Below are 17078 nucleotides of genomic sequence, written 5' to 3' on the forward strand. Positions count from 1 at the left end.
TAGTCCTGGTTTAGACCTGGTTTTAGACCTGGTTTAGACCTGGTTTAGACCTGGTTTAGACCTGGTTTTAGACCTGGTTTTAATCCTGGTTTAGTCCTGGTTTAGACCTGGTTTAGTCTGGTTTAGTCCTGGTTTAGTCCTGGTTTAGACCTGGTTTAGACCTGGTTTAGTCCTGGTTTAGACCTGGTTTTAGACCTGGTTTTAGACCTGTTTTAATCCTGGTTTAGACCTGGTTTAGACCTGGTTTAGACCTGGTTTAGTCCTGGTTTAGTCCTGGTTTAGACCTGGTTTTAGACCTGGTTTTAGACCTGGTTTATCCTGGTTTAGTCCTGGTTTAGACCTGGTTTTAGACCTGGTTTAGTCCTGGTTTAGACCTGGTTTTAGACCTGGTTTTAGACCTGGTTTTAGACCTGGTTTTAATCCTGGTTTAGTCCTGGTTTAGACCTGGTTTTAGTCCTGGTTTAGTCCTGGTTTTAGTCCTGGTTTAGACCTGGTTTAGTCCTGGTTTAGACCTGGTTTTAGACCTGGTTTTAGACCTGTTTTAATCCTGGTTTAGTCCTGGTTTAGACCGGTTTTAGACCTGTTTTAGACCTGTTTTAGTCCTGGTTTAGTCCTGGTTTAGACCTGGTTTTAGACCTGGTTTTAGACCTGGTTTTAGACCTGTTTTAATCCTGGTTTAGACCTGGTTTAGACCTGGTTTTAGACCTGGTTTAGTCCTGGTTTAGTGTCCAGCAATGAGTGGAATTACCGAAAAAAAAAAAGGGGGGATTTAGCCCAAAATGTGAAAACAAGAAAATCCCGCTGTTTAATCCATTTATTCCAACAAAGTAACTGTAATCCAATGACCACTCACTGAAACAGTAACTGTAACTGAATACAGTTACTCATATGTAATCTGTTACTCCCCGACAGGTGCAGACGTGTCACTGTGATGCTTTTCAGACACAGAACAAACATAAAACACCAGAGTTTGGTCCAGAGTTTATTGGCACAGTGAGCACGTTTACGAAGACAAAACACTGAACAAATCTGAAACGGCCGAGGAAACGGAAGTGGAGGCAGCAGATCATTTTACAAAGTGACATGATTCGATTTGAAGCTTTTATCTGTGGACTCACACTCTCATTTTAATGAAGTTACAACAAGTTTTTGGTTTCCAGTCTGGTTTTCTCGTGAGTATCTGATGTACGGGGAGAATATTTGTGCGTTTACTAAATGTATTTGACTAAATATTTAATACCTGCATTCAAATGTGTTTTACTGTAGTCCAATCACAGTACTTTTTAAAATACTTTAAAATTAAATGTGATTCTAGTGTAAAAATGTGGTATAGTATTAGAAAAGCTTTTGGGTTTTGGAATAAAAAGTGTGTGTGCAGGACAGTCCCACAGGCCTCACTGTTAGAGCAGCTTCTCTGTGCGCACAAAAGCCCACAGTGATGCACCACCGCTACGGATTTTTTATTTTTTATTTTAGGAAATTACCTGAATTACTTAAAACTCCTTCCGTTTTTAAGATTATTCCAAAATGAGTTGTACTTTTGCGTTAGAGCTTTACCCTGCACACACATGTACGACTGGTAGGTGCAGGACTGTGAGCAGCTACAGGTCCTGGTCCTGGTCCTGGTCGTGTTCCGGGCCCCCGAGGGGACAGCTGACCCCGGTCCCCTTCAGACCGCAGTATCCTTTAGGTACTTTGTGGAGGTACTGCTGGTGATAATCCTCCGCGTAGTAAAACTGTGTGAGCTCAGAGATCTGAGTGGTGATGGAACCGAGGCCTTTCTCAGACAACTCCTGGAACACAGTACAAGTACACGCAGTATTATTATACTGTACATGATTATACTGTGTACTACAAGTAACACAAGTACACACAGTATTATTATACTGTACATGATTATACTGTGTACTACAAATAACACAAGTACACAGCAGTATTATTATACTGTACATGATTATACTGTGTACTACAAATAACACAAGTACACAGAGCATCAGTATACTGTGTACTTCAAATAACACCAGTATACAGTACATGATTACACTGTGTACTACAAATAAAACAAGTAGCCACAGTGAGGCGCCGGTGGCAAAAAAAACAAAACAAAAAAACAACTATCTTTGTGTCCTTAGGCAAGACACTTCACCCACATTGCCTAGTATGAAAGTGGTGTGTGTGTGTGTGTTGGTGTTGGTCTGAGGGGCCGATGGCGCAGATTGGCAGCCTCGCTTTAATCAGTCTGCCCCAGGGCAGCTGTGGCTACAGTAGTAGTTTACACCACTGAGTGTGGAGTGACTGAATAATGAAGTGTAAAGAGATTTGGGGATCTTCAAAGGCGATATATAAATGCAATCAATAATAAGTACACAAAGTATCATTATACTATGTACTACAAGTAACACAAGTACACAAAGTATCATTATACTATGTACTACAAGTAACACAAGTACACAAAGTATCATTATACTATGTACTACAAGTAACACAAGTACACAAAGTATCATTATACTATGTACTACAAGTAACACAAGTACACAGAGTATCAGTATACTGTGTACTTCAAATAACACCAGTACACAGTACATCATTAAACTCTGAAATTTTATCAGTGAAAAAGTCCCACACTTTTTCACCGACAAAATTTCATGACTTTTCCCCTGTTCACATTTAGATGCCAAATCCATATTTCCAGTTATTTTGGTGAGTAATTTAAAAGTGCTGCAACAGTAGATTAATGCCTTCGATTTTAAACACAGTAATACTGTAATGTAACGAAATACTTTGAAATGACAGAAACACGTCATAAATAACAGATGACAGTTTTGAAGTCACTTGCTCAACAGTGGTGCTCAGGTCAAAGATCAGGTCACTGTGCACATCTGCATCGAACTGTGTGGACAGCATCACATTTGTTACGGCGACTGTGACGGAAAAACTAAAGTTGTGATGCTCAGAATGTTTAAGACGCGTGAGGAAGAACTCTGGAAGCTGTGAAGTGTTTCAAATGAACCAGTTCTGTTTTTCATGTTTAAATGAAACTGTGACTTTTGAAAACATCACCATCCAAAGAGTAAAAAACCTGCACACGTGACTTCAAACTCTCGTAGTTGTAGCGCACGATTCTGTCCACACGGGGGCAGTGTCGTCTTACTTTCACACCGTGCACAGTGTTCAGCGCTGGACTTGTCATTTCCTTCACACATAAACAAATCCTAAAATGTCAGTTCACATTTCTATATTTTTGTCAATTTTTCTGGAAAAAAAGATAGAGAAAAAAGAAGAAAATGTGAATTTTGAACAGAATCTTGTCATTAAAAACATAAATCCCAAATGTAATCACAACGAGACAGTTTTCCTCAAATCGCTCAGAACAATAATGTGGACACGAGTGTAAATTCAGACAGAACTCTTTTTTGCACACGGCACTTTTACAACATACTAATCAAAACTAAAACCAAACTAAAAAAAAAATAACTTAAAAATGGTTTGTAATAAGAATTAAAGTCTCTTAAAAACGTGAAAAACAGAACCAGATCATTTAAAACAGTTTGCAGTGGCCCAAAGTTATTCCTCTCTTACCTTATGAAAGTTTATGAGAGTTTTGAACATAAAGCTGACAACTACTAGCATCCTAATCACACACATCCTGATTATCGGACAATAAAACACTTTATAACAGACGCGGACAGCACACAGTGGATTTATTTTGACCTCGAGAGTTGCTTTTAAAGCAATACATCTGTGCGAGGAAAGACAGATTTTGCTCAGACACAAGTGAAAAAACAGAATATAGGACCAAGAAACAAACAGAATTAAAATAAATAAAGATGAAACACGATTTGTAGAGAATTTAAACCAGTATAAGGCCTGTCAAGAAGGGTTGAAAATGAGATATTTGATGTTTATAATGATGTGGATTGGATTAATAAAACTACTACTAGTAAAAACCAAAACTAAATACTCGTTTGAGAAGGTATCAGTACTAAAAAAAAAACATTGACAAGACAGAAACGAACCTTTCTTCAGTAGTTCTTGAGCTGCACATGTACAAGAACACATTGTTTATATGCGCTTGAGTTTCCCGGTCAAGATAGATTTTTTTTTTTTTTGAGTATCTTGGTTTTGTGAGGGTCCGTGTAGACGTAATATCCTGATTTCAGTCTCCTGGATAAGCCAGTATATCAATCAATCAATCAATCAAACTTTATTTGTACATCACTTTTCATACATTTGAAATGTAGCAAAAAGTGCTTCACATGCAACAGAAAAATTACAATACAATAATTTAAAATCAAGAGCAACTCCCCATCCCAGTGTTTCATCCATATATACAACCATTTAAACATAAAAACAAAAACATAAAACTCCTAAAGGTTATTATAAAAATCAAAATGGAGACAAAGTAAAACAGTAATGATAATTTAATTTAGATAGTAGTATAATAATATATAATATATAATAGTTTAACCAGGTTAGTGCCTCTGCTCGATTTCATTTCTTTCCAACGACTAGGTCAAGAATCAGAACAAACTAGATGTGTCACAAAAACCCTGAAAGTGCGAGTTCGGGCACCAGCCAATCAGCGAAGAGTCAGACATTCTGTGTTGTCAACGATTCCCGAGATCGAGGATTTAAAACTGAACCAAAGAGAAGGTTTGGTGAATTTTATCAAGGGGAAAGACGTTATTGTCCTTCGTCCTACAAGATTTGACGCATTACAAACGTCACGACCAAACAGCAGCGATTGGTTAAATTGTCCAGTGGTTGTGAGGAAAACTACCTGGATTTGAACGTTGCCAAAACTAAGGACACGGTGATTGATTTTAGACGTGCACCTTCCCACAGTGTTGGTGTCGTCCACGGTGATGATCTTGAAATAGTTGATAGCTACAAATATCTGGGCACCGTGATGGACAATAAACTGAAATTTGACCTAAACACTGAAAGCGTCGTCAAACGAGGGCAGCAAAGATTATATTTATTGAGGAAACTGAACTCTTTTAATGTGAATAAAATGATTCTTAACCCATTTTTATTGTTCTTTTATCGAAAGTCTTCTTACTTTTTCTTTTATTTGCTGGTTTGAATCCTTGTCTGTGAAGGATAAAAACAAACTGCAGTCGGTTTTATGCCCCGATACAAAAGACTAACTAGTTCTCTAATTCTTTTGTGCCCTTTGCTATTAAGTTGTTAAATTCTAAGGGAACAGTTTTCTGAAAGTTTTACACTGTAATTTGTACTTTATTTTGAGTTCCACTGGTGAACTGTAAGGGACTAACCCACTGTGTTGTGTTTGTGTGTGTGTGAGAAGAGAGATGTTGCTAATGAATTGCCTTATGGGATCAATAAAGTTTTCTGAATCTGTTAAATAAAAAAGTGCCTGTCTACCGTAGAGCGAAGGAATCCTAACACTGCGAGGTCACACGGTTTCCACAAAGTGAAACCGTCTGATGAGTTTAAAGTCTCGTCTTAAGACCCACTTTTATTCTCTGGCTTTTAACACAGCCGTGAGTTGTGTGCTCCTCTGTGTTTTTTATTTATTTAATTTATTTTTTTTAATGTATTTTTACTATTTATTGGTATTCTGTGATTTTGCTCTTATTTCATTTGACTGGTTTTATTATTTTAACTTACTTCCTTGTGTTGCTCCTGAACTAAACTGATGCTTTGAGGCTCTGTTTGTGTTTTCCAACTGTTAAAAACGACTTTTACTGAAGCTGTGTTTACTGAAGCTCCACAGTCTCACGTTCTTACTTGAATGTACGTCTACTTTTTAACTGATAGAACCTCTTAATTCGGCAAAGTTGCTCCACGTTTAGCTCCTTGCCCAAATCTGTGCCATAGAAACCGGTGTAAATATCGAGGAGACTCTGGTTCCTCATGTGCACAGAGACGTGAATGTCCTGGTTTCTCTGAGCGCAGGTGAACACCACATCCAGAAAACTGTCAGAACCAGGATAAAGACTCATAACCGGGAAACTCCAGCACAAGTAAACAAACTTACAGACTAGTATGGAGCATAAGTCTTCATTTAAGCAAAGAGACTTGTAAGAGAGTCTTGTGAGAACTTTGTCGATACGATGTCACCATATTTCGGTTATTGTCACATCCACAGTTGTTGCAATATTAATCCTGCTCCACATTACATCGTAGTGCGTTCTTTTCTGTTCCCAGATGTGCTCTTGTATCTTTGTTCCGTAGTGTTTCATACGGGTCTGTGGCTGCGCTCGAGTGTTATGGATCTGGAGTTTACCTGCGCTCAAACAAATCTGTGCACACGAGGAATCAGAGTATCGTCGAATCCGTGTGTCGTTCGTTCATTCGTCTTTTAAATATAAAACCAAAAATAAGAAAACGAAAAAACAACAACTGTTTTCTTCGTTATTTGTCTCCAAAACCAAAATGATAAAACAGATTATGATGTGTATTTTTCAGTTTTCGATTTTGTGTTTAAATGAAAAATGGAAAAAACGGATGATGGCCGTTTACGTGACTTCCATGACTGCGATGTCGGACTTTTGCACTGCATATGGACTGAACCAGGACTGATCCAGGTCCGCACCGGGACCAGAGCGTGACTGAGACCAAGACCAGACCAAGACTGAGATCAGAACTGAAACCAGGACCAGACAGAGACTGAGACCAGAGTGGGACTGAGACCGAGACCAGACCGAGACTGAGATCAGAACTGAAACCAGGACCGGACAGAGACTGAGACCAGAGCGGGACTGAGACCGAGACCAGACTAGGACCAGGCCGGGACCAGACCGAGACTGAGACCGGAACAGAGACCGAGACCAAACCAGGACCAGACCGGAACCAGACCGTAGGCTCAGAGCCCAGGCAGGGCTGGAGCTCAAGCTGAGGCTCAGACCCCGCGGAGGCTCGGAGTCAAAGCTCAGAGTCTGCCCTGGTCCCGCCCTGGTCCCGCCCTGGTCCCGCCCTGGTCCCGTTCTGGTCCTGGACCTGGATCCGTCCTGGTTCAGTCCGTACGCGGTGCAAAAATCCAGCATCGCAGTCATGGAGCCTTTTTTTTTCCATTTTTCATTTAAACACAAAATCGAAAACTGAAAGAACGAATCATCATCTGTTTTTTCATTTTTGTAGGTTTTGGAGACAAATAACGAAGAAAACTGTTGTTTTTTCGTTTTCTTATTTTTGGTTTTATATTGAAAAACGAATGAACGAACGACACATGGATTCGACGATACTCTGATTCCTCGTGTGCACAGATTTGTTTGAGCGCAGGTAAACTCCAGATCCATAACACTCGAGCGCAGCCACAGACCCGCATGAAACACTACGGAACAAAGATACAAGAGCACATCTGGGAACAGAAAAGAACGCACTACGATGTAATGTTGAGCAGGATTAATATTGCGACAACTGTGGATGTGACAATAACCGAAATATGGTGACATCGTATCGACAAAGTTCTCACAAGACTCTCTTACAAGTCTCTTTGCTTAAATGAAGACTTATGCTCCATACTGGTCTGTAAGTTTGTTTACTTGTGCTGGAGTTTCCCGGTTATGAGTCTTTATCCTGGTTCTGACAGTTTTCTGGATGTGGTGTTCACCTGCGCTCAGAGAAACCAGGACATTCACGTCTCTGTGCACATGAGGAACCAGAGTCTCCTCGATATTTACACCGGTTTCTATGGCACAGATTTGGGCAAGGAGGTTAAACGTGGAGCAACTTTGCCGAATTAAGAGGTTCTAACAGTTAAAAAGTAGACGTACATTCAAGTAAGAACGTGAGACTGTGGAGCTTCAGTAAACACAGCTTCAGTAAAAGTCATTTTTTAACAGCTGGAAAACACAACAGAGCCTGAAAGCATCAGTTTAGTTCAGGAGCAACACAAGGAAGTAAGTTAAGTTTGTATTTATAGAGTGTTTTTTCACAGATTTATATCACAAAGAAGCTTTATTATTCACAAGTGACACAAAAGTGAGCCTGGTCTTAAAAGTTAGACGCTTTATTTTGTTAACAAGTGTAAAATATTATTACTTTAAAGTCCTGGTGGGAGTTTGAGTCGTTTTGGGAAAGTAACTGCGCTTATTGTTTTCGTAACTTGAGTTCGTATGTGCTCAGTACAGCTCCAGGAGAGAGAAATCAGGATATTGCGTCGACGGGCCAAAGTATCCTGAATATTCTGAGAAAAACCCAGTGAGAACGGTGCAGCAAGAGCTAAAAAACCCCAGAGGGAACTACATAGACCATGATCCTTTGCTCCGTATCAGTGCAGTACAAGATCTAATCATGAGCTTTTCCACGATATCGCAATAAATATCGTAGTGTGAGTTTCATACCGTGATGATATCGTATCGTGAGACTTGGATATCGTTGCAGCCCTAACAACAACACATGAACAGTAGAGTAAAACAAACTTGTCTCACAACCATCTAAACCAGCTCATGTTCCCTATTAGTGGGTGAACAATCCAACGCTTGGTGAAGAGACACACATGAACATTCACACAGACAGTGGCTCCCTCTTTTAAAGTAAGTAAGTAAGTAATTAAGTAAGTAAATCTTTATTTATATAGCACCTTTCACAGATAAAAAAATCACAAAGTGCTTTACAGAGCAAAAAACAACACGTGACCCTGGCAAGAGATGGACGCCTGAAACTTGCGGTCCCACTGCTAGAGGGTAAAATGTGCTGATGATCCTCCATATTGCTCAGAAAGATTGGAAAAAGATTATGCCTCGTGTTGCAAATCAAGCCTTTGGACACTAAGTCAACTGTCAGTACTAAGGAATCGAGAAAGCTCAGATTGTCATGGTTCATGTTTTGTAGTGGTTGTAATTTGTGTTTTATTTTGACATTTGTTTTGTCTGCTTGTAGTTCTGAGTTTTACTTCCTGATTGTTTGTTGTTGTTGATTGTTTGCTCCGCCCTCATGTGTCTCACCTGTGTCTCATTCATGTGTGTGCGTTTATACCCTGTGTTCTCCTCTGCCCTTGGTTGGTCCATTGTCTCTGTCCGAGTTTCTCCGTGTCTCTTGTCATGGCAATTTAGTCTTGAGTTTTGGATTTTTTTGAGTTGTCATTAAATATTTTGAAGCAGTCCTGCGTTTTGGGTCCTCCCTCTGTTTCCACGTGACACAGATCTCACTAAGATATGAGAGGAAATCTGTGGACGACAAACTTTCAACTCTCTTCTCACGAATGACCACAGTGGTTGAATTTGTTTGAGGGGCCACATTTGACCCACAGGCTATAGTTTGGACATGCCTGTTCTAAAGTCACAGTGTGAGTGCAACCTAAGACGGGGAACAGTTGATGCTTATTAAACATAAACTATTATCCCTTTGTCGGTGCGCCAAGTTAGGCATCAAAATAATCCACCTACAATGATAATTAAAGGTTGTATGGAGGATTTTTTTTGTTTCAAATTGTCAGTGATAGATTATAGATGCAGTCGCCTTGTAATTATGATGACCAAAGAAAAGAGAATAAAAATTCATCAACTCTGGACGTGGTGGGGCTAAACATTTGCCAATAGATAACGACACTGCCTCGTTATCTGTGAGCTGACAGGCTGTCAATCAAACTCCCTACGTTTCTAGTGTAACTGACTTGCCTGCGCCGCCGTTACGTGGTTTACGTACGACTGTCACACAGTCCACAGACGCAAGACGCACAGACGCTGTTTACTCCACCAACGCAACAGTTCTTAGCGGCTTTTTTTTTACCTATATCTTCCTCGCAGTTCGCACAAAGTTTGTTGCGATGGCGACAAGAATCCAGGAGCAGTTCGCCGCAAAAGAAAGTCAATTTTTGAGGTCGCTGAAAGAAGAAGACAAGGGGAAAAGCAGCGAAGCCAAACTAAGGTGATTCTTGAAGATTCATTCCAGCGATGGCGCAACTGAAGCAGACGAAGAGTCTAAAGACTGAACCACTGGTCCACAAATTACTCCTGGACAGGAAACTTCTGCTTATTATGAAAACGTACTTTATTTCCAAGAGCGAGACAAACGTTTTTCAGGACACGAATGTGATATCCTATGTCTGAAAACGTAATTTTCAAGGCAAAGAAAGAGTCCGCTTGCTGCTGCGTGTTGTAGTTAGTTCATTCGCACTGAATCTTTCCTGCCCGTCCGCTGCCCTTCTCTGCCTTTCCCTGCTCCTCTCTCTCCGCCGCGATCCACTCTTCCCCCTGCTCCTCACTTCTCCGTCTTGTCTAACCAACACTGTAGTTAGTTGTTTACAAGTCATGTGCAGCACCGGCTGTAAACAAACCTGTTTGTGGCGTAAGGAGGAGGAGGGAGGAGGTGTTTCTACGTAGGAGCTGTGGGGGAGGGGAGGTGGTTTCACACATGCGCAACATTTGAAAAAGGACAAACAGTCGCTGGATTTCTCGTTCCTTGGAAAATCCTCTATACAACCTTTAATGACATTTTACTTATTATGCACAAGACATAAATTTAAGGAATCCCTTGGGGTGGCGAGCTCCTGGGGGTTGGATTTGGTGCAGGACTAAACACGAGGAGTTAGAGTTTCAGATCTTCTTGAACACGTGAAACAGACTCTGCCTCAAAACGCTTTCGCTGCGTGTGACTGAAAGGCAGAGGTGGGACCAAGTCGTTGTTTTGCGAGTCTCAAGTAAGTCTCAAGTCTTTGACCTCAAGTCTGAGTCAAGTCCCAAGTAAAAAAAGGCAAGTCCAAGTCGTCTTCTTTGAGCTCTTCAAGTCTTTAAACCAAAAGTACCAAATATAAACTTAACTGTGCTTAAAAAGTCATGATATATTTATATTTGAGTATTTATATAAGAGTTGTAGAAATGCTTACATTTTTCATTGTTAAACGTCTTGACAAGATTTTAGTGTGAATCATTACAGTCAGAACAGAAAGATTTCAAGTTTTAAAATCCAATTATTTTGTTATGTCAAATGCACTGAAATGGAAGGATCATGTTCTGTGTTGTTCCCTCTGTTTTACTGTATTGTACTGTATATTACTGTGTATTACTGTAGTACTTTTGAGTATCACAGTACTTCAGTTCCATCCAAAATAACAAACAGAAGTGGGAGGGACGTGTTGCAGTTTGTTCCTGTAAAATTAGGCACCGTAAAGAGAAAGTATTTTCTTTAAGGAGAAGCATCAAGTCTTCTCAAGTCCCAAGTCACTGACCTTCAAGTCCAAGTCGAGTCCCAAGTCTCGGTCTGTTTTATTAAATCAAGTCTCAAGCCTTAAATATAAAGACTCAGGTCTGAGTTGAGTCCAAGTCACGAATTGCAAGTCCCCACCTCTGCTGAAAGGTTTTCATTTTTCATTCCGCTTTCTTCTCATTTAATGTCTCTTTCTTTTTAATTTTATGATGATTTATGTTTTGATTTGTTTGAATTGTGATTTTAATGCAGACATGTCAAACTCAGGCTCGGGGTGCAAATTTGGGCCATGACATAATTATATTTGGCCCGTGAGATCAAATCAAACACGTTTTAGAGCTGAACGGCTTCAGATAGACCAGGAGTGTCAAACTCATTTTGTTCCGGGGGTCGTATCCAACCGACTTTGATCCAAAGTGTCCGGATCAGAAAACTCATGTCATATAAACCCCAAAAATAACAATAAATTCAAATATTTGTGCAGAGAAACACAAATCTATTACAGAAATCTTTTTTAATTGATGAACTCTTTCTTTTACAAAATATTATAATATTATGAAGAACCTGAAACTTTAAGAAAAATACAATTTCAACACAAAGTTTTAACATGAACTTGTTCTGTAAACAGGAATAAGTCCATTTTTTTTGGGGGGGGGGGGGTAGATCCTGCACTCGGCTCCACTTTTCTCATGTTGGACATTTTTCTGATGAGGGTGTCACGGTCAACAGTCAAAACGATCGTCCTTTAAGAGCGTTTGGAAAGAGACAAGTCTTCATTTGTGCTGCTCTGGTGGGAGGGGCCACGTACAGAGACGCTGGAGACGCTGCTGTGATAAAACACCACAGAAAATTAACAAGATTTTAATAGAAAATATAATTCAAATATATTAGTAGAAAATCAGCCAAGGGCCAGATTAAAGGTCTTGGAGGTATGTTTCACACCCGGATCTGTTGTTCTGCTTGTTCTGGATTCAGTGTTTAAGTTAACCAAGAAGTACAGGAAGTCTAAGTGTTTTTATTTATTTATTTTTCATCAACTCAAAAAAGAAAAAATTTATAATTTCTCCAAAAAAATAAAATAAAATTTCTACACATTTTTCTACAATTTTTTTTTCTAAAAAAAAAAAAGAAAGAAAAAAAAAATTCAGAATTTTTTTTTTTTTTTTTAAAATTTTTTTTTTTTTTTTTTTGAGTTGGTGAAAAAAAAAAAAAAAAACACTTAGAAAATAGAGCCCAAATGACCTGCATCTTGTTTTTCCCTCTCTTGCCTCTCAGGGCTTCCGTACATTACATATGTCGAAAGAAGAAAAAATATGCAGATGTTGATGAAATTTGCAATAAATATTTAGTTTTTCATTTTGGCCTCAGTGAATTTGAGTTTGACACTTCTGGTTTAATATATTTCTTATTCTGTAAAACATTTTGAATAACTGTGTGTAAATTGTAAAACACAAACACAAATAAACTTGTCTTAAATATCGAGTCTTTTCTTTTCGTATCAAAATCGAGTGTGAAATATTTGCATCGCGTGTAAAATAAAAATATTTTCTTGACATTTACAGTGTTTGGTTCTGGTTTTACTTTGGTCTGGTGGAGGGTCTGGACGCGGGACCGCAGTTTGGGACCCGCTGGCTCGGCGCTGCGTCGGCCATTTTAGATGTATAAATCAGAATGCACAGCGTCACGCCACACGCTAACCTTATGTGGCTGCTCCCTCCTCTCCTCCTTCACTCCCTCGCTCGCTCCCTCCCTCCTTCACTCGCTCCCTCGCTCGCACTGCAGCAGCGGAGGAGGAAGGAGGGATGAGGGGTGGAGGAGAGGATGGGGGGATAAAAGAAGACGGGGCAGAGGAGAGAGAGAGAAAATGGAGAAAACGTGGATGAGAGGATGGAAGGAGAGGATGGAAGGAGGGACGATGGAAAGACGGGGGATGGAGGAGAGGACGAGGGGATGGAGGAAGGATGGAAAGGATGAAGGGAATAATGAGCGCTGAAGGAGCTGGAGGGAGGACAGAAGGATGGAGAGATGAAGAAGAAAATGGGGGGATGGAAAGAAAGATGGGTTGAGGACACGTAGAAAGGATAAAAGAGGGAGGGAAGATGGAGGGATGAAGGGACAGAGAAGAGGATGAGAGATGGATGAGAAAACACGAGAAGAGGATAGAAGAGTGGAGGAGAGGATGAAGGGATAGAAAAGAAGATATGAGGATGGAGGGATGAGGAGGAGAGAGGAAACGGAGAAGAGGACGGGAGAATAGAGTAGGGGGATGGAGGGATGAAGAGGATGAGAGAAAGGAGGTGAAGATGGAAAGATGAAGGAAAAAATGGAGGGTAAAAAAGGGTGAGGAGATGATGAAGCGATAGAAGGATGGAAAGGAAGACAGAGGGATGGAGAGATGAAGAAGAAAATGGGAGGATGGAGGGATGGAAAGGAAGATGGGTTGAGGACACAGAGAGGATGAAAGAGGGAGGGAAGACGGAGGAATGAAGAGGAGGAGAGATGGATGAGAAAACACGAGTAGAGGAGAGAAGAATGGAGGAGAGGATGAAGGGATAGAGAAGAAGATATAAGGACAAATAGATGATGGAAGAGAGAATGGAGGGATGGAGGAGAGGACGAGGGGATGGAGGGGAGATAGAAGAATGGAAAGGATGAAGGGAATAATGAGCGGTGGAGGTGGTGGAGGGAGGATAAAAAAGGATGGAGGGTAGACAGAGAAGAGGATGAGAGATGGATGAAAAAACATGAGTAGAGGATAGAAGAATGGAGGAGAGAATGGCAGGATGGAGGGGAGGATGAGGGGATGGAGGAAGGATGGAAAAGATGAAGGGAATAATGAGCGCTGGAGGAGGTGGAGGGAGGATAGAGGGATGGAGAGATGAGGAAGAAAATGGGGGGATGGAAAGAAAGATGGGTTGAGGACACATAGCGAGAATAAAAGAGGGAGGGAAGACGGAGGGATGAAGGGACAGAGAAGAGGATGAGAGATGGATGAGAAAGCATGAGTAGAGGAGAGAAGAATGGAGGAGAGGATGAAGGGATAGAGAAGAAGATGTGAGGATGGAGTAGAAATAGATGAAGGAAGAGAGGATGGAGGGATGAGGAGGATGGGAGAAAGGAGGTGAAGATGAAAGGATGAAGGGAAAAATGAGGAGAGGAAAAGGGTGAGGAGATGATGAAATGATAGAGGAGAAGATGAGGATGAAGAAGGGAAGAAAGAAGATAGAGGAGAGGATGGGAGAACGGAAGAGAAGATGAAGGGGGAAATGGGGCATGGAGGAGACGGAGGAGAGAACAGAGGGATGGAGAGATGAAGAAGAAAATTGGGGGGATGGAGGAGGATGGGGGGATGGATAGAAAGATGGGTTTAGGACACATGGAGAGGATAAAAGAGGGAGGGAAGATGGAGGGATGAAGAGGAGGATGACAGGACAGAGAAGAGGATGAGAGATGGATGAAAAAACATGAGTAGAGGAGAGAATGAAGGGATAGAGAAGAAGATATAAGGATGAAGTAGAAATAGATGATGGAAGAGAGGATGGAGGGATGAGGAGGAGAGAGGAAATGGAGAAGAGGGCGGGAGAATAGAGTAGAGGGATGGAGGGATGAAGAGGATGAGAGAAAGGAGGTGAAGATGGAAGGATGAAGGGAATAATGAGCACTGAAGGAGGTGGAGGGAGGATAGGGGGATGGAGAGATGAAGAAGAAAATGGGGATGGAGAGAAAGATGGGTTGAGGACACAGAGGGAGGATGAAAGAGGGAGGGAAGACGGAGGGATGGAGAGGAGGATGGCGGGACAGAGAAGAGGATGAAGGGATGGAGGAGAGGATGAAGGATGGAAAGAATGAAGGGAATAATGAGCACTGGGGGAGGTGGAGGGAGGATAAAAGAGGATGGAGGGAAGACAGAGGGATGGAGAGATGAAGAAGAAAATGGGGGGATGGAAGGATGAAGGGACAGAGAAGAGGATGAAAGATGGATGAGAAAACATGAGTGGAGGATAGAAGAATGGAGGAGAGGATGAAGGGATAGAGAAGAAGATATGAGGATGGAAGAGAGGATGGAGGGATGAGGAGGAGAGAGGAAATGGAGAAGAGGACGGGAGAATGGAGTAGAGGGATGGAGGGATGAAGAGGATGAGAGAAAGGAAGTGAAGATGGAAGGATGAAGGGAAAAATGGAGGGTGGAAAAGGGTGAGGAGATGATGAAGCGATAGAAGGATGGAAAGGATGAAGGGAATAATGAGCGCTGGGGGAGGTGGAGGGAGGATAAAAGAGGATGGAGGGAAGACAGAGGGATGGAGAGATGAAGAAGAAAATGGGGGATGGAAAGAAAAGAGGGAGGGAAGACGGAGGGATGAAGAGGAGGATGGCAGGACAGAAAGCAGGATGAGAGATGGATGAGAAAACACGAGAAGAGGAGAGGATGAAGGGATAGAGAAGAAGATATGAGGATGGAAGAGAGGATGGAGGGATGAGGAGGAGAGAGGAAATGGAGAAGAGGACGGGAGAATAGAGTAGAGGGATGGAGGGATGAAGAGGATGAGAGAAAGGAGGTGAAGATGGAAAGAATGAAGGGAATAATGAGCGCTGGAGGAGGTGGAGGGAGGATAAAAGAGGATGGAGGGAAGACAGAGGGATGGAGAGATGAAGAAGAAAATGGGGGATGGAAAGAAAAGAGGGAGGGAAGACGGAGGGATGAAGAGGAGGATGGCAGGACAGAAAGCAGGATGAGAGATGGATGAGAAAACACGAGAGGAGGAGAGGATGAAGGGATAGAGAAGAAGATATGAGGATGGAAGAGAGGATGGAGGGATGAGGAGGAGAGAGGAAATGGAGAAGAGGACGGGAGAATAGAGTAGGGGGATGGAGGGATGAAAGATGATGAGAGAAAGGAGGTGAAGATGGAAGGATGAAGGGAAAAATGAGAGGAAAATGGTGAGGAGATGATGAAGCGATAGAGAAGAAAATGGAAGAACGGAAGAGAAGATGAAGGGATGAAAGGGAAAATGGGGCACGGAGGAGAAGGAGGAGAGGATGGATGGATGGATGGATGCTGGAGGAGAGGAGTGACACGTGAAGGAGAGGATGAGAGGATGGACAAAAGGAGGAGAGGATGAGGATTTACACTCGTTCAAAACTTTATGAAGGTGTGAGTCTGGTCCCTGTCAATCAGTGTTCAGATGGAAGTGATTGACAGGTGGAATCAGGGTTCCCACGGTCATGGAAATCCTGGAAAAGTCATGGAATTTTGTAAATTCAATGAAAGTTTTGGAAAAGTCATGGAATTTTAGTATTTCTTTCACGCGACTGCAGCGTTCTGTTAAATTCTCACGAGGATATTGGGTCAGTCCACGTCAAATCTCCAAATGTCCCACTCGACCATCTCAGATTTGACTGAAAAAAATTCTAGAAGGTTCACAAACTTTTCAATAAGAAAAGTCCCAGATTTTTATCTCCCAACTCCAATAGTTTTGTCATTAAAAAATATTTTGTCCACTTCACCCTGACCTGTTTTGAGCAGAGTTTTTCAAGGGAGACACTTTCAGATCTAAAAAAACCCAAAACAGTAACACTTTATAATAACTACACCTTATTTAGCCTTAATAAAGCATGAACAAAGACTTAATTAATAATGAACAAAGACTTAATTCATAATGATTCACGCTTAGTAACTACTTAATTACTACCTGAATTCGCACTTGCACTTAATTTGACTGTGCTGTAAATAGTTACTCATAATTATTTCATACTTAATTACTCATGAACTAAACATTTGAGCATTTATTAATGATTAATAAACTATGAGAGAATGATTTACTAATAATACAATGCAATGATCATTCAGGCAGCGTTTATCTGTTAGTTAAGTCTTTTTGAGAGATTTTCTAAAGTGAAGACTAATTATCCTTTATTAAGCATTTACTAAGCGTGAATCATTATTAATTAAGTCTTTGTTCATG

General features: G+C 41.1%; 1 protein-coding gene across 1 annotated transcript in view; it reads right to left on the reverse strand.

Moving 5' to 3' along the window:
- Window positions 1-1220: 1220 nt before the first annotated feature.
- msrab (methionine sulfoxide reductase Ab) overlaps window positions 1221-17078 on the reverse strand; it is a 124344-nt gene continuing 108486 nt past the window's right edge. The window contains exon 6 of the mRNA XM_055159066.1: window positions 1221-1793. Coding sequence (XP_055015041.1) covers window positions 1602-1793 — 192 coding nt within the window. The 3' untranslated portion in view covers window positions 1221-1601. The remainder of the gene's footprint in view (window positions 1794-17078) is intronic.

The sequence above is a fragment of the Boleophthalmus pectinirostris genome, unplaced genomic scaffold, assembly GCF_026225935.1.
Source record: "Boleophthalmus pectinirostris isolate CB_2022bp ecotype Guang Dong unplaced genomic scaffold, ASM2622593v1 HiC_scaffold_10, whole genome shotgun sequence".
Taxonomy (NCBI): domain Eukaryota; kingdom Metazoa; phylum Chordata; class Actinopteri; order Gobiiformes; family Gobiidae; genus Boleophthalmus; species Boleophthalmus pectinirostris.